At 38.2% G+C, this 20,734-nt stretch overlaps 1 protein-coding gene across 2 annotated transcripts; it reads left to right on the forward strand.

Annotated features, from left to right (window-relative positions):
* Nucleotides 1-577: 577 nt before the first annotated feature.
* LOC140928637 (uncharacterized) lies at nt 578-18,491 on the forward strand. Of its 2 annotated transcripts, none has more exons than XM_073378414.1 (9): nt 578-627; nt 1,725-1,829; nt 2,013-2,055; nt 5,779-7,887; nt 8,785-8,882; nt 11,387-11,535; nt 15,200-15,294; nt 16,497-16,590; nt 17,754-18,491. In XM_073378414.1, the coding sequence occupies exons 2-9, from the start codon at nt 1,789-1,791 to the stop codon at nt 18,356-18,358; spliced, it is 3,234 nt and encodes a 1,077-aa protein (XP_073234515.1). In that variant the 5' UTR covers nt 578-627; nt 1,725-1,788; the 3' UTR covers nt 18,359-18,491. The 2 variants fall into 2 exon arrangements, with proteins under 2 accessions (XP_073234515.1, XP_073234514.1); XM_073378413.1 differs by lacking the exon at nt 578-627 and adding an exon at nt 1,221-1,436.
* The last annotated feature ends 2,243 nt before the right edge of the window (nt 18,492-20,734 follow it).

A 20,734-nucleotide genomic window follows, 5' to 3' on the forward strand; every position in this document is an offset into this window, starting at 1 on the left:
TGTACGTTTTTAAAATTCTTTTATCTTGTCATTTTATCTGCATCATATATTGGTAACATTTGGCTCTTTTCTGAATTATAGTTTTTGTTATATGGAATACGTATTTTTATTCTATGAAATAAAGACATATTATTATTTATATTATTATGATTAGTAGTAAAATGATGTCACCATGCATGCAAATGGTCTATTACTTTGTAACTCCGGTGTTCGGGTGAATGGCTGTTGTATTGATTCTACATTTTACACTATACCAAAGCTCAAAGCCGCCTTTTAGACACGAACGGCCAGTGATTTTAGACGTCACCATGACAAATATAGATAGTTACAAGAGATAGGTATATTTAGATTGAGGGGGGACACCCATCATAAGTTCAAAATTCATATGTGGTAATGCAAAAAGTTTGCTTCACTCGGCTGTTTTTTTTCATAGAGGTATGAAAACTCTCGATGCAAGTTTACAAGGGCTTTCTTTGGCTTGTTTCCTTGTGGATTGTGCTGGCTTCACAGACTTAAAAACAGAACAGCTCTTCTATAAACCAATGACTACAGTGGCTGGACTAGACGGACTAGTCGAGACTAGTCTTGATCTAAAGAAGATCTGAATCAGTTAAAGATACAACGAAGGTTTGTGTTTCAAACTGAAATATCGGGCACAATTATTATAGCGATATACTTTTTAAAATTTTATTTATAGAAGCTCGTGTCGCGGCTTTGCCCTAAGGGTCAGTGCAGTTTGCTGTTCAGTTTCTGTCGTTTATTTGTAATTTACAGCGGCTAGCGATACTACCGGCCCTGTTTATAATTACAACTTGGAAAAACATGGTTTTGTAAATGGCAAAGCAGTTTTTTTTTCTCTAGTTAACTAGAGCAAGTTGTTAAGTTACAAAATTGTAATTCTTTGTTCGAGAATTAAAAAAAGCTATATAAAATTGTAAAATTATAAATTGCTAAATATTGTATACAATATGAAATTTGTGAAATATTTTATCTCAGTGTTTAAATCAATTGCTGTTAAAACAGGAACACTAATGGAATGTTGATCAATGTTCAATCAATGTTTCTTCTATAAAAGTAGCAATTTTTCCGCTCTAAAATTACTTATTACGTCATTTAGCACTTTTACTTTTGCATGGGTAAGCCCCTTCCCGCCAAAAAATTACCGGAAATAGAACCCAGTACTCGGAACACTAATGATCACGTGCGAGCCCCTGGACTCCCCACATATTGTTGCTTGGAACAAATGCGAGTCGCGGTCGCATGTCCGTCGTGAAATTTTAGCTAAAATCACTCCAAAACAGGAAATTTGCTCGGCCCGGGACCGAAACGACCATTTCCAGACATAGTACATTCTCCTGTCAGTCAACATGAGGGAGCAATTTGGTTCCATGGACCGCTAAAGGCCCGTGGATTTGATCATATGCAAACAAGCACGGGTAGGCCATTCGATCGAACACGAACCTCATATGTTCGTTATTTTATGCTCTGTAGTGCCCGGCCGTACCTCTTGAATAGGGGGCTTTTTTCCCCCCTTGTTGAAAAAAAATATTCAAAGAAGTTTAGAGGATCCAGGGTTGGAGAGAAGCCTTACGAGTATCTTTCCGGAAGCTGAACTTGGCTCTCTGTAATTCTATATTTGTCTGGTTTGTGAAGAATGGTCTATTTCCGAGAATATTTTGTCTATAGTAAGCTTATGGTTTTAATGAAACTTATTTTATTTACAGGGTCAGTGAAGTTATTGCCAAACCCTACAACACAAGTTTATTAATCTGTTTATCGTGTTAAACTATGGACGATGGGACTTCAAAATGTCTTTTGGATGTAATAAGGTCAGAAAATTATTAGAAACTGTTTTTGGTAGGCTGCTGCAGAGAATGAGCTGACAAAGTATTATGTTTTCTTCTCTGTTAGCTTAAATGTAGTCATTAAAGGCTCCAAAAATAAAGAAAGTGAAATGGTTTTAATTAAGGGAAACCTATTTGAATTGATATCGTATTTACTTTTCTACACAGTGACCCGAATGCATTGCAGGAATTTCTCCGCAGTAATAGTCAGGTGCGTATTTGTCTTCGATTATTTTTCAATTTCCGACATGTGTACATCACAAGATATGACTGATCAAACTACCTCTCTGAGAAGATGTCCTCTTTCGAGGTTGTAGGTTATCAAATTGCACTGTGCACATGGATTTAACCATACCACTCTGCTTCACATCTTAGCATGTTAATATACTTTCTTTGTCACAAAAGTATAAATGTATAAAGGCTTTTGGTGAGCAGTGAGGACCACAGGCTCTTAGGGTATTGAATCCCAAATAATCGACAAACAGCAGCAACATTACTAGCTGATGACCTACATGTCTCTTTTAAGAAACAGATAGTTAATATATATATATATATATTCAGTAAATTTTACTGAAGTTTAGTTTTCAGGATTTAGGGTCTGTATACTGTGAGATGAGCCAGCCTGGTTAGCAGCTATGCCTTGTTTCCTTATAAAATTATTGTTGCATTTATATAAGAAGGCAGGCAGATCTTGCTTTGAGCAACTATAATCTCGGCAAGCAGGCCAGCTACCTTATGTAAACAGGCCTTAGTTGAAAACTGCCTCAACATGATATCACAGAGCACAGCAAAAATGATCTCTGATTTCATGGAGTTTGTGACATGACCCGTCGAGGGACCTGTTAGGCTTGATTTTGGGTGCTCTCTCACTCCTCCCCGAGGAGAGAAGGCTGGACTCATGAGTGGCCTATCATCTCAGTGATGTAAATTCAAAATTTAACTTATGCATCATTATCAGGGTTTGCAAATTTTATTGATGAGTGGAGTCAGTGTGACTTCTGCTTCAAAAATTTTGGAGTCATTTTGGAATATTTGGAGTCAAGTATCACAACGAAAAAAGCCATTTTCAGACTTTCCAGCACGTGGTCCTGGCATGTATACACTATCGTGAGGGATACACGAAGTAGCCGTGGCGGTCCGCTGACCTGGAAAGCTCAAATCCATGATGGCGGTCATTGAGTTAACCTTGATCGTAATTTACCCTCTTCCTGTTTTGTCGTGCAGTATAATTCTTTAATTTCGATGATTTAATTAAGGTTTACAACGTTTACAATTAACGTGAATTGTATTTGTTGTGAAAAAGGTAAGGACAAAACTGTGCTTGTTACCGAAAATTTCTGAGGTCGAAGTGACTCCCTCTGTAACCTCCGTGGAGTCATCTGAACAATTTTGGCGTAAAATACGCCAAATTTGGCGTATTTGCGAACCCTGATTATGAAACACCTGAAACAGAAAATGTCATCAGACACTGAACACCTGTTTTCGTTTTCGCCTCTTTATCGCCTTGGTCTTCACCATTAAGCTCACCAGCAACACCTACTGATTTAAGGTATTTCCATTGAGTTGAGTTAGGAGTGAAATAAAACTGTTTGAGTGAAATTACAGCAGAAATGGATGTGAAAGTCGTCTCTATCACAATGGCTGTCAATGACCATCGGTGCAGACTGAAAAATAATAATTGACAATCCAGATCTGGCTGGCTGAATTGCAAAAACATTCTGACCATTTTATAACCAGCCTTTCTGTACAGTCTCTAGTTAGCACTCTATGTTGTAAATATTTTAGTTTTTTAAAGCTCAAAACACACCAAAACTCCACTGCATGCCACATTAAAGAATGCCTTCATGTTGGCCATTTGAAATCTGTTCCAGGAAAGAAAATTCATGCGGTCTGCTTGATTTGAGCAGGCAGTGGTCTGATTAATGGAAGTTGACTATAGTAAACCCACCTGTCGAGCCGTCTATTCGAGGAAAGAGCGCAGGCTCATTTTCCGAACAGCGGCTGGTATTTAAACCTAGGGTTTTGTCTTGCACAAACAAGATTATCACAGTTATAAGAAGATGAAGAAGATTAAAGAGATCATATATGTGCCAACTCTTTTGCATCTAATGCGAGATGTTTCGTCTTGTCATTCCTGGGATTTCCAAAAATGTCCCAGCGAAACTTCCATTGCTAATTTAAAGGTTGCTGAAAATGTCTGAAGATGTCCTAACCACCTTTGAGTATGTCAGAAGCTATTTAAAAGCAACTATTGTGGTGTGTTGTCGTAGAGTTAGGACACAAAGTCAACATTAAGTGCATTTTTGGAATATTTTTGGGAAATTGAATTGAATTTTCATTATTATTCCTGAGTTAAAGAAAAATTGCCTGGAGTTGTGAGTGAGTCAGGCATGAAAAATTATTCTTGATGTATGAGGTCAATGCCTTGAGTCCACAGGCATGAGACCCACTCAAAATGCATAAGAATTGGTAGGTATAAGATCTTGGTGTATAGAAGTGAGCATAGGGATTGATGATTTATTCCATTTTTATCCTGAACAATCTGGTTTCTACTAGATTTTTGGTAGACCCTGTAGTCAGATATGCTCTGATTCTGTTGAGCTTATGACGATGGTTATGACTTTGATTTTGTCTTTTGGTCATAAGCACTTTACAGCTCTGCTTATTTACCTGCCAACTCAAGCATTGTATGCTTTATGGTTTCCTAGTAGTTTACTACTTATTACAACTGTTTAAGTTTGACGGCAAGATTTGACTATGAGTTTTTATAGCCATTGAAGCAATTTTGCTTTAAAAGGCACAAAAGTTTGCTTACAATTTTTACAACTTAAAGTCATTAAAACACCACCCTAAAGAATTGATTTCACTGGTGGTAGAGTCTGAGTCATAAGAGTCAAATCCTTGAGATTTTTTCTTATCATGACCTGGATTTCAAAAAATGTCCCAGCAACTTTTGAAGATTTCTGACTATTTTCCAAAGACTTTTGAATGTAATTGAAAATGTCTGAAGATGGTCTAGTGAGCTATTTAAAAGGCCGCAATTTTAGCGTGTTGTGATAAATTTGGAACTCAAAGTCAATATTTAGCACTATTTTGGAATATTTTAGGGGAAATTAAATTAATTTTTTATAATTAATGATTTGTTAAGAACCATTTCATCTGGAATTATGAGTCAGGTGTGAGAGATTGTTAGTGATGTGTGAGATTGATGTCCTTGGTCCGCAGGCTTGAGACTCATTGATTTTGTTAATAAAGATATGACTTTTTGCCCTTCTTCATTCATTTGAAACACACATCCAGTTATAAATGTCTGAAATTATATAATCAGAAGGAGTTGTACAGGGGATTTGTAGTAGATATAATTTTTGTGTGCTGCTCCTGCTCTTTATTCTTTAATGGTTTTAGCTGCAAATCCTGTATTTCTAATTCCTTTACAGTGAAAATTGTATTATACAGACCTCACGTTAAGCTGACACCCTTTATCCAGCAAACATGAGCTCAGGAAGTCTGACATTTTTTCTTGCCTTATTTTTTGAATAAAAAAGCCTCTGTTCAACACCACCTCTTTTGAGTGCAAAATAGGAAGGGTCCTTTGGGTTTCCCTCTTTTGCCAAACTCAGAAACTGGTCGTACTTGAAATATGTCAGGAATGTTTATTGTGTTGAGACCAATCTTAACAATGATTGGGCCATGCAAAAAAGCCACTAAACTGCAAACTAATTTCTGTGGTTTCCTGTGGTTTAGTCGTCTCACACATAATTGGCTACTTCCTTACAACACCATAGCATTCCAGAAATATTTTTGGTGTTCCTGGTATTTCAAAATTCATAATTAAAATAATAAAGAATTCAGTGTATTACTTTTTGTGACTTTTGATTGCATCTTCTAAGAGTGTCTTTTTGAATTCTAATCTTTGTTATTCTTTTATTGATAGGATAATGGATCACATTCAAAGAATTCTTCATCAGATGCTGTTTCAATGCCAGGTTTTGGAAATCACTTGTTAAACACAAGTAGCATTGTGGGTGCATTGCCTGCAAATGCAAGAACGTTTCCTGTAGGTTCCTCAGCATCAGTGAATAACATTCAGCCATCAGCTGCTGCTCAAAATACATTTGTGAATGCTGTAGTTCACAATAATAGTGTTGGTGTTGTTCCTTCGTCTGTTCCTTTGTCTAGTGGAGGAAATTTTTTGAAACCTCATTCTGTAGAAAATACAGGAACCAAAGTTGGGAGTGCTGTGCTGTCTGTTGCACCTGGCAGTATAGCAGTTTCGAAGCCTGTGGTTTCTTCTACTGCAGCTCTATTTCAAGGGAAGAAACCCATTCCCATTCAGCCTAAAACTCCAAATGCGTCTTCAGCTGTAACAGGATCAACTATTGGGTCACCAGGAAACCGTGGAAGACAGGTTTTAAATTCCGGAGTTCCACTTGTGGCGCAAAAACAGTCTGTTACCGGACAACAGAGTGTTTCTCCTCTTGGGCAGCATGTGGCATTAAATGGAATTGATTCTAAAGGAAATATGAAAACTAATGCTGTTGGTGGAAATTTCCATAGCATAAAATCATTGTCTCCAAATACCTCACAACAAATTCTTTCATCAACCACTCCTGTTAAAAGGATTGCTCCGAAACAGCCAAACATTTTGCCTCAACAAACTGGTTTGTCTCCTTCGCATATGGTTGGTACAAAGCAGAAGATAGTTCTCCAACAAGTGTCGAATCAGAATACCCCACAAGTACAAGCAATAATCAACCAAGTGCCCCCAGGAACTGTCCAAAAACAAAACCACCCACAGCTAATTCAAGCACAACAGCTTTTAAATTTAATTAGAGGCCAGACTCCAACCACTCATGCTACTCAGCTTATTCAGTCGCAGTCTTTGCCAGCCAATCAAATTAAGCAAATTCAGCAGTTAGTTCAGCAGAAACTTTCTAACCAGCAACAACAACCACAGATTGCACAAACTGTTCAGCAAAAGGTGTTGACTCCAGCACAACTTCAGGCTGCTCTAAAACAAAACCAAGTAGTAACTACACAAACTGTACAAGCCTCTCAACCACAGAATATTGTAGTCCAGGAGGAAGTTATTAAGCAGCTGCTTCAGCAAGTGTCACAACAAAAATCTGCACAGAATCTTGTCCAACAGCAACCTCAATTGTTTCAGCACGTTCAGCAGTCTGGTCAAAAACAGATTTTGGTTCAGAATGTTCCGACACAATCTACTGCCCAAGGACAGCAAAACACACAGTTAAAAGTTAATGTCAGCCCACAAGTAAGGCATTCGAATCTGCAGCAGAGGACAGAAGTAACTGCTGCATCACCTGTTAATATACAGTTACAGCAAGTATTGAATACTCAGCAGAAGCAAGTAGGGCAAGTTCTTGGACAGCAGCAGGGTAACTTGTTAACCCATCAAAACCTTGTGATTACAAAGGACCAGGGTGGGCGTCTGCTCCAAGGAGTGACCTTTGTACAAAATCAGCCTAACAAAGTTTCTACAGCACAAGTGTTAAATCACGGGGTTGTTATCCAGCAAGCCAAGCCTGTACTTCAACAGGCCAAACCTGGTGTGACTCCTATGGTCCAAATAGCAGCTACAACACAACCCAACACTGTTTCCCAAACAAAGGCACAGACAGCACAGAATACAGGAGTTCAGAAGGTGTTTATTATAAAACAGCCGGAGCTTTTGCAGAAGTTGGGATTGCAGGGAACAAAGTCACACCAAACTATTCAAATTACTCCTCAACAACTCCAGGCATTGAAACAGTTTCAATTACAACAGCAAGCTGCAAAGCAGAAACTTGCCTCAAACAATCTTCAAACAGGTAGCAATATTCAGCCGAAAGGACTGACACCTGAACAGTTGAAACAACTGCAATTGCAACAGCAGCTTCAAGGATCAGCGGTGAAACAAGTAGTTGTGCAAAATCAGCAACATTCTTTACAATCACAAAGACAAGCTAGCTTGAAGACACAGGGTAAAATGCAACATATTCCTAGAATTCTTCAAACATCAGGTCGACAACCTGTCTCACAGGTAAGACCGTTTTTGTAATTAGGCCCTTTTTCAGATGCCTAACGTTTCGTGAGCTTAACCTCATATGTTTTGTTAAGTACATGAAAAGTTCATCGTCTTAATCAATGAGGAATGCCTATTTCAATTTGGAATGGCACAGTCGTACTCTGGCTGGGAATTTCAACATTGGAGCGAGTCTGGAACAGCTTTGATTTACGTGCTGAACTTTTCATGTGCTCAACCTTATGCATAAATTAAGTATTTTGCAAGCAGTTTAATTCAGAGAGCATTTCTCTCTTTTTGTATTTAGTTTGGCTAGAATTAAGATCATCATCCAAATCAATTGAGCCAGTCAAAATAATTTTTGTCGGCCTTAATTTGAATTAGGTTTGCCTCGTGCAAAATTAGGAGTCTGAAATGGGCCTTAGACACACTAGAACTGTTTATTACAAGGTATAATCAGTAGGCAGGGAACCGAGTGGTGAACCTGCAAGAAGCTGTGGAGGCTAGAGGGAAATTTAAAATTCCGATGCCAGTAATGCCATATTCATGTGTTTCGGAGGTATATTTTCAATTTCACTTTTTCCATGATTACTGGTATTTCCTTTTCAGTCTAGACTTCTGGCGCTCTTTTGGTCTGATATTACTTTGAAAGTAGCTGTGGGTAATGCTGTTAGTAGTCGAGGGGTGATCCCTGGTGCCTGGACCTTAGTGACGGCCCTGCACAAGCCCCTCTTCCACATTAGCCCAGCTGGGATTAAAAGCAAGAGTTGTAATTAATTTTGTAACGCTACAGCTCGCAAAGGCCTGCACACTTTCTTTACATGGATTCTTAATTGAAAAATGGGCCAGTTTTGTCTTTATTGGAAACTACCTAGTCATTGTCAGTTATTTATTTGCTTATTGTTAATTTCTTAGAGTGTGAAGGTTTCAGTTCCAATCAAACAGGAGACAAGTAAAGGAGTGAAGCGTCCACACTCATCAGATGCTCCAGAACAACCAAAAGCTGCCACTAGGTTAGTTTCATTTTGCTATCTTTGGCAAAGAAGGAAAAGAAGAGAAAGTCAAAAAAGGATGATATTCAATAAGCAACAACAAGGGCTCTGCGTGTGTGTCACACTTTTTGGTACATTTCTTTGTGGCCGTGGCATAAGTACAATTTGAAACTTCTAAAATTTTTTCATGTGAAATTTTATTGAGAATTTGAATATGGCATTCTTCTACAAGTCATTAAAAGAGAAATACAGGTAATTCCTCGACAATATTGTATTCCCATTTTTATCAGTTGCAGTTTTATCACATGCAACTAAACTTTCGTTAATATAATAAAGTCACAGAATTAAGAGTTACATGAATTTGAAAAGGTTGACATTGAGTCATCATGACATCATTCAATATTACTATCTGCTGTTGCACTGACAGCAAGGAACAAAAACTGGATTATGTGGTGAGTGTGAAAACTGATACCCCAAAATGTGTGTTGTGCCTTAGGTCCATTCAGGGTGAGAGAAATTAATTTCTTTCCTCTTTCGCAAACTCAGCCAGCAAGAAAAACGTTCACTATTGCTGTATTTTAATCTCAGTTGTTTTCCTAAAACCTCTGTTGGTGTAACTGCTATAAAATTTGAAAGAAAGCAAGGTTATAAGTGAAGTTTATGCTCTGTCACTGTTTTTTTTTTCCATTAAGTTCCCTATTGTTACTAGAGTCATTAATGACCTTTTGATTTAAGTACAAGTATGACTGGAATTTTGAGCTGATTGTAACCCCAGAATGATAACTCTTTCCTGCTACTGACTAGCACATAAGTAAATATCTGAACATTGAGGAAAGGATTAGTGTGATATTTGATAACATTTTATGAGGTACTTGAATTTTGAGGGTTTTTGTGGCTACTACTTGTAGTAGTAGTAGGTGCTATGCTGGCTCTTTGTATGAGTGAGTGTAAGTAATCCTAACCTTCGGAAAGTGTTCGGGCTTTTGACGACACTGCCGACACTGATGCTTATTGTTATTGTCGACTTTCATGGAGGGTGAACAGAAAATGTCCTTCGAGACGATTTTTTTTCCGTTTTGAGAATGAACCTTAAATGTCTTACGAGACACAAACGAGTTCAACATTGATTCCCTAATGGGAATGGAAAAAACGTTTGCTGTGTTTCGAAAGTCATATCTTTCACAGTCAGGAGTTATCATCGACGCGAAGGTGAGCGATTGACAGCGATGGTGTTGCGCGCCTTGTTGAAATATCGTTGGTTGTAAGAGTAGTTTTACTTGCCATAGGCTTTTTGTGTTTTGCCTTCTGTCTTGTTGGGTGCAATTCAAGGTGAGATCTCTCTCTGTCTGATAATGATAATGTGCTATTTGGCACCTGCAGCTAGGTATGGCTCTCAATTTACATTTCAAGTGTTTTTCCCCAAAGCAGTTTTTGGCTTCACTCAAGCTTTGCAGAGATTTTCCGCCGAACCGAAGGGGTTGTTGCCACATTTGATGGTCAAGTGATCTGTACAACAACTCAGAAACACCAACAGCTTCATCAGAGCAATGTGGTGGATACTGTCTTTCGGCACCCAAATAATTTCCTTACGGGAACAGGAAATGTCCTTCTGGACACACTTTTTTCCCTTTTGGGAATGAAAAATGTCTTTTGAGACACAAAGAACTAGCACATCGACTCACACAGGATAACTTTCGTTAGCGAAATTGTTATTTATTGTTGTGCTACACACTGTTATGGCTCGAAAGGCATTGTTTAGGAATTGTCCAGTCCATTGACCTTTTAAATATGATGCAACTCATGCAATTTTGAGTAGATTCAAACAGGATACCTATTCTTTGTTGTGGTTCTTTACAATATTATCTTAACGTTCAAAAGGCATAATTTCACCGATCAGCTAGTCTCTTGAATCTGCACCTCATATTCATTCGGAGGCAGATTCCATCGCGATACCTTTTGTTAAAAAAAAACTTCATTGTTTGCTGTTGTTTTAGACCGTTATGATTTAAAATGAATATTCAGGAATTTTTATCCGTCATTCGATCTTAACTATTATTTACTTTATGATATTTTCAATGTCTGTTATCCTGAGGGCTTGTACATATTATTGTTCAGTTAATAAAAGGAATGCAGCCTGTCCAATATTCATTCTACTTTGCAGTAGTAGCCACATGTAGTCATTGACTACCAATTCTTAAACTTGTATTATTGTTCTCAATCTTGTTTTTGCAAATTAATCTACAAGTATGAGATTAAGTTCATTGCCATTTTTTTAAACCAACTTCACGTACCTCATGTTACTTTTTATCTCTTCAGTCTTATTCCTAACATAATTATGCTCTAGTCATCAACAGGGAAGTTTTAGGGGATGTAGTTAGCTCAAAATTCCAAAGTGGTACTTGTACTACTTGATTTAAGACTCATAGTTAAACCAAAGGGTCATTACTGTCAATTCAAGTTGTCTGTTCTTTCATTTGAAACCTGGAGTATTTCTATCATTCTAAACATCAATTTTACTCTTTAAGATTAAAACAAGGACTTACACAAGACCAACAGGCTGTTCTCCGCCCTGATTTCAAAACACCATTCACTTCTCATGAAGATGTTGTTAAAAGGCTCACACCTTACCATGTTTGCTATGACCCAAGCCCAACTCCAGAAGACATTCAAAAAGGTAAGTGCCCTACATTCTCCTTACTGTCATTTAGGATGTTGTAAACCAGCCTTGAATTCCAGCTTGTCACATTTTGCTAGCCTAGGGTCAGATGACTTCCCTGGCTCTTGCCCATCGGGCAAGGTTACTTGCTTAGCAGGAAAATCTAGTTGTCCTGGACAACTGGACAGGACTTCATTGAGCCTTAGTAGAGCACTTTATCCCACAGTTGAACCCTTACTAGTAATTACCTCTTTTTAACTGCTGTCTCTGTACAATGGACACCTTTTTCTGTCCTAGTCCAGACACCTTTTAATCTGTTCATAATGGCAATGGTCTCTGATAGACCGGTTTTAATTATTAAAATTTATTCAGATCAATTCAGGTTTATGCGGAAATTGCCCACCTACCCCTCCCCTAAGGTAAAATTTTGCCCTAGATAAGAAGTGTAAGTGTTAATGGTAGCTTAAGGGAGGGGTAGGTGGGCAGTTTCCCAGAAATCTAAATTGATCTATTTATACTTGGCTGTGAGGATGAGGGGTTTAAAACAAAAGAAATGGCATTGAAATTCAGAGATAAATAATTCATTTCTTTGTTTTATTTCCCTCAGCCTCAGAGCAAAGAATGAATTTTGATAATTTGAAACTGGCCTATTTGCATTCCATTTGCTAGAATAACCTAAGTAACTTACTAGTTTTTTTTTTGGTCTCAAACACAAGGGCTGTAATCTGAGACAAAAACTTATGTAACCCCTAACCTAATTATCTGTTCTGCCTGGTTGATTTAAGAATCCCTGTATACATCCTGACTAGAGACCCATACTGCATGAATATAAATTCAGGAATCCCCATAGTTAATACTGTCAAACCTCCCATAAGCTACCCAAATCACCATGGAAGCAGGGGAAGCTAGGTTGGTGAGGTAACCCGCTTGTCCATATAATCTCTCATTTTAATTTGATCATGTTTACATGATATGTGGGGTGACCCTCCACATGTTACCTCACCTGTCTGGGGTCTCCCACCTCCATGTAAACAGGCCCTTAGTGGTCATTACTAAGGTGGTCACTTTAGAGAATCAAATCACCAGGGTTCACTTGCTAGAAGAGGACCGCACATGTCTACATTTTGGGAGAGAATTCACTGCATGCAATTTCTAAGTTATGATGATAAGTGTAGTGTGTTGTTATCACTGAAAAACATGAAATTCTCTTAGTAGTAGTGAGTACACAATATGCATAGAGATCAAACAATGCATAAAGTGGTTGCATACATGAGGATAAAACAATGGAAAATTCTAAGGACATCATCCAAAAAAATGGTAGCAGTCTTTTAGGAGAGTTTGTTGTTTACAAGTGGTTGCAAATGGGAAAGTTTTTTTTCGTGTTTTGATAGTTGGGCACTTATGGGAGGTGGTCGCACATGGGTGTTTGACTGTGCAGTTGACTCTCACTAACTCAAACCCTTGCTAACTCAATCCTCGCACTAACTCAAAGCAAAATCAATTTCCCCTGGATTACCTCCATATGTTTAATGTAATCTTACTAGACTGTTCACAGCCCTCTATTTTTCCGTAAGATTTTCGAGATTGAGCACTTTGTGTTATGGGCTGCCATCTTGCATGAGTGTCAAAACTGCTTAGGGGGCAGGGGCAGTTTGGGAGGAAGTGAGAAAAAAAAGAGGGACTGTAATAACATCATTGCAGCTAGTGTTCAGGAATTTCACGCCTTTTAACATTCATTTATTAAGAAGCTCTGCCTCCGCATTTAGCATCGATTTCATGTATTTACAAATATCTCTTTTCGAAACAGGGATTTTATACAGTTTCATACACTGGGCCATTCCTCCAAATAAAACTGGCATGCACAGGTGAAACATTTTCCTAATAGCAGCGCTCAGCATGCCCTCTTCACCACAGATTGAAATGGTTAAACCTCCCGATAAAAAGGCAGGCATTTCTGACAGGTTGTCTTTTCTGTGTCGGTGTAGCATTAAATTTTCAATTTGTTTGGCAGAAACTGTTACAACTTTCCCCTGGCCAGGCTGCTTCAAAAGTATGTTGGCTGACGTGATTCATCCGCAAAATACCAAAAATCGTTCGTGTGCTTGTGCAAGATGTGCTTTATGGTAGTATTATGAAAGCGTATGTTTTATAGAGACAACAACTTGTCAACGACTTGTCAGTGTCGGCAACTTAAACTAAACCTGTTGTCAACACAAATTAATATACACTTAATGTCAGATCCCGAGGGAAACAGTTAGTTTTGTTTTCCTTCATCTCGGGAAACATCAGGACTCGAGGGAAAACAAAACTAACTGTTTCCCGAGGGACCTGACATTAAGTGTTTTGTTATATTTCTAGACTTTTACTTCAACAGCAACAAAAGAATAACCGAAGCGAACCACCAAGTCGACTCAGTACTTATAACAACACAAATTTAATTCTCAAAACCACTGGATGAATGGTTTACAAACAAAAGTACTTTCCTCATATTATCTGCATCTTTTTCCTCCACTAGCTGCTGTTTTTCTTCTGGGAACTTCTGGGATAACTTTAAAAATTGTTGCTTTTTAGCTTTAGGCTTCGTTTTTGTGTTGTTGTGTTCATTCACGAAAAAGAAAACTGGCTGGACCTGGCGGTGTTTTTCCCGCCTTCTGTCACACCACTTTCCACCATGCTTTGATCACGTGCTGTAATGTATCCCGAGTGGGATACATTGTTTAATGTATCACGATCGGGATACATTTGATTTTAGTCAAGGCCACGTGACCAAGAATCAACCAATGGCAGTCCCTGTTTAGTTGAGTGAAAGTCTAGGAATATAACAACATCTATTGTCTAATGACCAATCAAACGCCTGCGTTGCTGGTATAATGCGCTTCCGGAATGCGAGCTGCAGTGATGTTATTACAGTCCCTGTATTTTTCTCGCCCCCCTCCCCCTAGAGCTATAATCCCCGATGCCTGTCCCCTCGGAACATTTGAAAATCAAGATGGCCGCCCTTAACGGTAAGACACGCTATATCTCGGTGATCTCATGAAAAATAGGGGACTGTGAACAGTCTATAATTTTACCCTCAGTTACAAACCCTCTATAACTCAAACCTCCTGTCAGCTCACTCAAACTATTTTTTATTTCCCTTCAGTTCATTTCTGTACAATTTTACCCCCAATAACTTTTAAGTGCTTGGCAAGTCCCAAAAAAGAAAGCAGTGAACTGCAGTCCAAAACGTTGAATTTATTTCAAAACATGTGTGTATTCTTCGTTGTCTTTACTTTTTTGTCAATCCAATTCAGATGCAGTGTTAAGCCCTATACTGATTAATCAAGCTTTGTTGCTTGAATTCCTTTTTCAGAATATCAATATATCTCTTTCTGTCCTTGAAATGAAGTGTACATGATACTTGCATTCCTTCCCCATCCCATTTCCTCATTTCTGGTTACTTGCTTTGAACCCCCGAACTCTAGATAACTTGAACTTTTTTCAAGTGTCCTTGAAGGTTCGAGTTATCAGATGTGAACTGTACTTTAAAACCAAATGAAACTTGAGTAAACTTGAAATTGATAAGAGGCTATCCAGTATGTTACATTCAAATATTATTAGTGGTGGTTTTTTCCTTCAGTCAGGGGCATGTGAATTTTTTTAACCCTTTCCTCTTGACATTTTTATTTTGTTCCACTCTCAGCTGATGGTCTGTATAGTTCTGTATCCACCCAACTTGTTAAACGCAGTCAAAAAATGATGGAGAAGTATCGACAGCTACTGTTTGATGAGAGTATGGTGAGCATATTTGTTTAATTTTAAGGCTTATACAGCAGCATGCATATTTTATTTCTCTTGTTTTAAACCATGTGAAATGGTTCATGTTGTGCAAGATTGATCCCGAGGTTTTATTACTTAACAGTTAATGAATGAGGCTGAGCATCTTATGAAGAATTGTGGAGATCAAGGAGGGTGTTCGGCCAATAACACCCTCCGAGATCTCCATAATTCTTCATATGATACGAAAGCCAAATTCAATAATTGTATTATTATTCATTCAAAATAATTCTTTGTTTAAAAACATAGCTTAAACATGCTTACCTCCATCGATGTTAAGTTCGTCTTTGATAGACTTATAGTTAGCAATTAATGAATGAGGCTTTCGTAAGATATGAAGAATTAAGCAGATCTTGGAGGGTGTTATCCACCGAGGCCGAATAACACCCTCCTCAGTCTGCTTAATTCTTCATATCCTACTTAGCCTCATTCATTAATTGCTTAATTATTCATTCAAAGTAATTCCTAGTTTAAAAACAGCTAAAACATGCTTATCTGCATCAATGTTAAGTTCATCTTCGATAGTGTACATTTAGGTTTGTCCAGCTCCTCAAATATTCTCCAAATAGCAGATGTCGCCCTCTGAGTTTTCTTCGTGCTGTTTTTGCTATGTTTTTAACTATTATTTTGCCTAGTTCCAGCTGTAGTGCTTACTGTGAAGTGTCCACATTTTTGTTTTCACAACCAAACAACTCAAGCTCATCCCCAGGTCTTCTTGGTTAATGGTGCATTAACCTGCAAGAAAGCTGCATTTTTGACATCATCCGTTGAGTATTAATTGCAAAATTCTTCCAAATTTGTTCATCGATAGCTGGTTATGGTGAAATATGTGTGTGCTCTTAGCCTGTCAGAATTGGGGAAATATTTTGAATAAATAATAATAATTTTTATTGGCAAGACAGAGTACAGTCTTACATGCATGGTATTGAATAGCCTATCCTTGTACCTCTCACATGCATCTTTAGAAAAGGTTTTATGAACCATACCGGATGAAACTATTGTTCACAAACAAAGCACCTTTTCCATCAACTTTTGTGCAGGAAAATCGGAAAATCTGTGACACTCCACTCCTAAAAAGTTGTTGTTACTTATTTGTACTGTATGGTTTAAAGCTGTTGAGTCTGGCCGTACATTTTATTGTTTCATTGTATTTTGTGGTATAGCGGGAGCACCCATCTGCTGAAATGGTCATGCTGTACAGAGTGTTTTTGACTAACGAACGTGCTGCATTAGCTCAAGAAAGGAAAATTGCAAAAGGTAAAGAATCAAACGAGTTTTCTTTCAGGTTCTGTTGGCAACATGAAACTTGAAGAGGTCTACTAAGTACCTTTGCGATCCTACCTAGTCCACTCCTTTTTTTAGTATATCTTATTTACTTATGCTTATGCCATACTAGTTTATGTTACCCCTATGTCACAGTGTTGGCTTGTGAGCCACTGACAGCTTTAATAATTATGAAATTTTCAAGGCAGTAAATTGTAAAAAAATAGCCCTCTCTTGGTCAAAGAACTGCTAGGAAACCTATATAAATGCAGTTGTCAGGTGAATTCCTAGTTGGTGACTCAACATACACTAGCCCTTGAATGCGTGAATGCGAAAACTGGAAATACATCTGCGTTTGCAGGCTAAATATATACTAGGGCTGTTGCCAAAGGTCGGTACACACTAGGCGACAAGTTGCAGCAACACGTGGCAGCGACAGATCACTCCATGTGTACGGGTCAGGCAACTAGTTGCAGCAACAAGGTCAGGTGACACGTGGCAGCGACAAATCCCTGCAAAATTGCTGCAACTTGTCGCCTAGTGTGTACCGACCTTAAGATTTCAAGTTGCCTAAACAAAGGTCAATCCAATGAATTTCTTTCAGTGTAATTTTCTACTATGGCTTTTCAAATTTTGTAAGTCATGCTTGTTCTTATGGTATTTATAGTTAATTAATGTCATTTATTCAGTAAAGGAACTGTGTTGCAAATTTTGTCAAACATTGGAAACTGCTTCCATATTGAGTGAAACATGAAAATAACTGCTCAAAGCATTTAAAGAAGGTAGAAATAACAAAGCAAATACAAAACAACTCAAAGCTGTGATTTTGTCAGTGACAAGTAATTTTGTCCACCAACGTTAAGTTCCTTAGTGAATGTACTGTAAATCCTCTATTAAGACCCCTGGGTGCTTATTTATTTCAAGCCCATTTGAGACGGGGGGATGAAAGGGTGGGGCTTTTTCGAGGGGGGGGGGGACTGCATAGAGGATTTACTGTATTAACAGAGTTAACTACACAGCCGTGACTTAACCCCTATGAAATGACAGTCATCCTTTTAATGGATGATTCTAAGCACCTTTCTAATTTAAGGTTTAAGGTGTAGATAAATACGTCTTGGAACGATTTTTGATGAAGCCTCGTGCCATTTGTTTTTCAGAGAATCCAATGGAGATTGTGAATGCAGCCAAAAAGGAGAACACACCTAAAGAGACTTCAAATAGTGTTACAACAAGTGAAAGTAGCATGAAGGATTTATCATCTTCGGAACATTCGTCGCCTGTTGTAACGTCAACTACAGAAAATGATCTTGTTAGTAGTATGAAAAATACTGTTTCAGAGGCTTCGTCAAAAATATCTTCTCTTTTAAACATTAATTTATCACCACCAACAAAGAATTCACATACAAACTCTGCGACATCACTCAAGTCTGGTATATCCACATCATCATTGCAACTCAATTCAAGACATTCACAACACACTGCTACCTCTACCGAAAACCACATATCTAGTTCATGTACGCAGGAAATTTCAACAAGCAATCAATCAACAGTTACAAAGCTCATGGATAATTCAAATGAAAACCATAGTCTTGCTGAGACGGCAGCTGGAGAAAGTCTTAGCGTTTGTGAAGATACCTCAGGTGATTTACTAATGGACACTGATGATGAGACAGAGAAAGAAGATGTCACTGCAACTTTGGCTTTGCTCAATTCAATGGCTTCTGAACTTGATGAGGTTCTGGATGTGGAGGGGACACTATAGAAATGAATAAATTATTTTTCTATATCCTGTTATTAATACGAACTCGCCGTCTCCACATTTTCCATAATGCACCTTATTTGCCCCCCCTAAATTTTGGACGAGTGTTGTTTTCATAATTAATACCCAGGAGAAATGACAAACAACGGTTATTCAAACTTGGGGGGGGGGGGGTGGGCAAATAAGGTGCCTTATTGGAAACGTGGAAGTGGTATATGCACGACAAGATAGTTTGTTTTATCCTTCTCAGAATGAAGAATTAGGGTGAAGTTATGGGTAAGAAAATGAATTCAACCATTCACCACCAGTTAAACTCAGCCAAAAGAAGGCATTTGTACTGTCTTTTTTTCGGGGATCATTTCCTGTGCGATTTTCCAAATTGATCCTTTGTAGTGATTTATAGCCAACATTGTAGGGCTTCTCTCGCCCGTTAGCGCTGGTCTCGTTTACACATGTAGCGAAACCTGGATACGTCAGCCACTGGTTATAATCTATTGGTAAACTTTGTCAGATAATCTCTCTTTGCTAACAAACTGGGGTTGAATAGGTCATTTCCTTGATTCCAATTCCCCCACTTTCAAAATGAGGTTACGTGTAAAACCCTTTTAACTGAAAATGAGTTTCATTTGAATTTTTTCCTGTCAAAAGACTTTGCACTGGCCCCCGTTTTCAAAGAGGCTAAGACATGGGTCGCACTTGGGAAAAGTTTTCATCTTTGCCGGCTAAAAAACCACAAAAATTCGAAACCGCAACCGGAAAAGAAAACTTTTAGTCCAACCGAGGAGGGTCGCATTAGTGGGAGTTAATAGTTTTTGCTTTGACACATTGAGAACTTAAGAACGCCAGATACCAGACAGTTACCGCTTTGATTCCTGTTGTTTAGCTCGAGTTTTCCAAAATCTGCCTGCCCCACCCAAGCACTACGACGTCTTTGATGTTTTTGCCGATTTTCAAAGTTTTTTCTAACTTGAAAACTCGGGGTCGCACTTACCAATGTCCACCGATGACAGATTTCTACCGCAAGGTAAACAAATTCTCCCAAAAATTTGCCAAGTGCGACCCATGCCTAAGGCAACTCGGAAATGGCCTATGACATAAACCATACGGATTATCATCCTTTTATTTGCTTACTTTTGCAGTCGTTCAGATGTATAACAAATTCATACTTAACACTGTCGTCAAGTTCCATGCGGGCCTTAAGCTTACATGCCTACCTTAACACTCCTGAAGACATCCATGTTTTTCATGCGCGCTTAGCCTCTCCGCGACCTGTGATGATTCATAGAGATTCATCACACGGCTGCATCAGGCAATACATTGATCAACTTGTCTTGTGCCAAAAAAGGTGAGGTAATTACATCCAAGAAACCTCTTTTTGTAGTGCATGCATGTTCCGTCAATTTTGTCGCTTGGCGGATTGCTTTACTTGTAACTTTGCAAAGAAAACTCAACTGTTATTTAATTTTCCAAAGTTTTTAGGTATTTGATACATCTATTTGCTTACTGTGGTATGTGTACATATTATTCTCTTAGACAATTAACACGTATATGACAATGACAATTTACCAAGTCAGTGGCATTTTTGGGTACCAACTGACGTTGTACTGAAGTTGGCATATAGGTCCCTCTGCAACTTTACGTGCATGACTTAACTTCTTTTAATCAATCTTCTGTGAAGATTTAATTGATAGACTGACGAGAATCACGTTAGTGAATATTGGAAATTTGTGCTTTTGTATCCTGTATCTATTTATAATGTAAATGACATCGCCTTTGAAACAATATTAATATATTATTTCCTGCGTACATTTTTGATACTGTTTGGTTTGTTTATTGAAAAAATGAATCGGAATCAGTTTAATAGAAGGGGACTCTGCAAAGTGAAAACTGGTTCATGACAATCTTATACCATAGAATTCCGAAAATAAGCCCCTCTGTGTATAAGCCCCTCCAAATATAAGCCTCACAAACTCGAAAGCTGTGTGCAAGTTTATAGGAAAATCTAATGAGCGAATTTTATGTAAACTGAGCAAAAGTGAAATTTTAAGGTTGTATTCAATCGTTCATGTTGCCATGGAAACTACGAAAATGGCACATTTTACCAGTCAATCAAAATCTTTCATCAGTATATTTTTCACTTGCCAAGTTTCAGTATGTGAGCTGAACCTTTCTCTTGCCATGATTTGGCAAAAGACATATACTCACAAACGGCCAAAACTGTGTTCAGCCACCTTAACTTTGTCTTTCTGAGATTACTTACACAGTTGAAGTAATTAAGAATGGTTTTCGCTGCAACCGTTTCAATGACTCCGACATCGAGTACCTTATTTGCTAGCCTCAGGGGCACCCAACGATGGTTTCCCCCGAAATACATTGAAA

Source organism: Porites lutea, chromosome 2, assembly GCF_958299795.1.
Source record: "Porites lutea chromosome 2, jaPorLute2.1, whole genome shotgun sequence".
Taxonomy (NCBI): Eukaryota; Metazoa; Cnidaria; class Anthozoa; order Scleractinia; family Poritidae; genus Porites; species Porites lutea.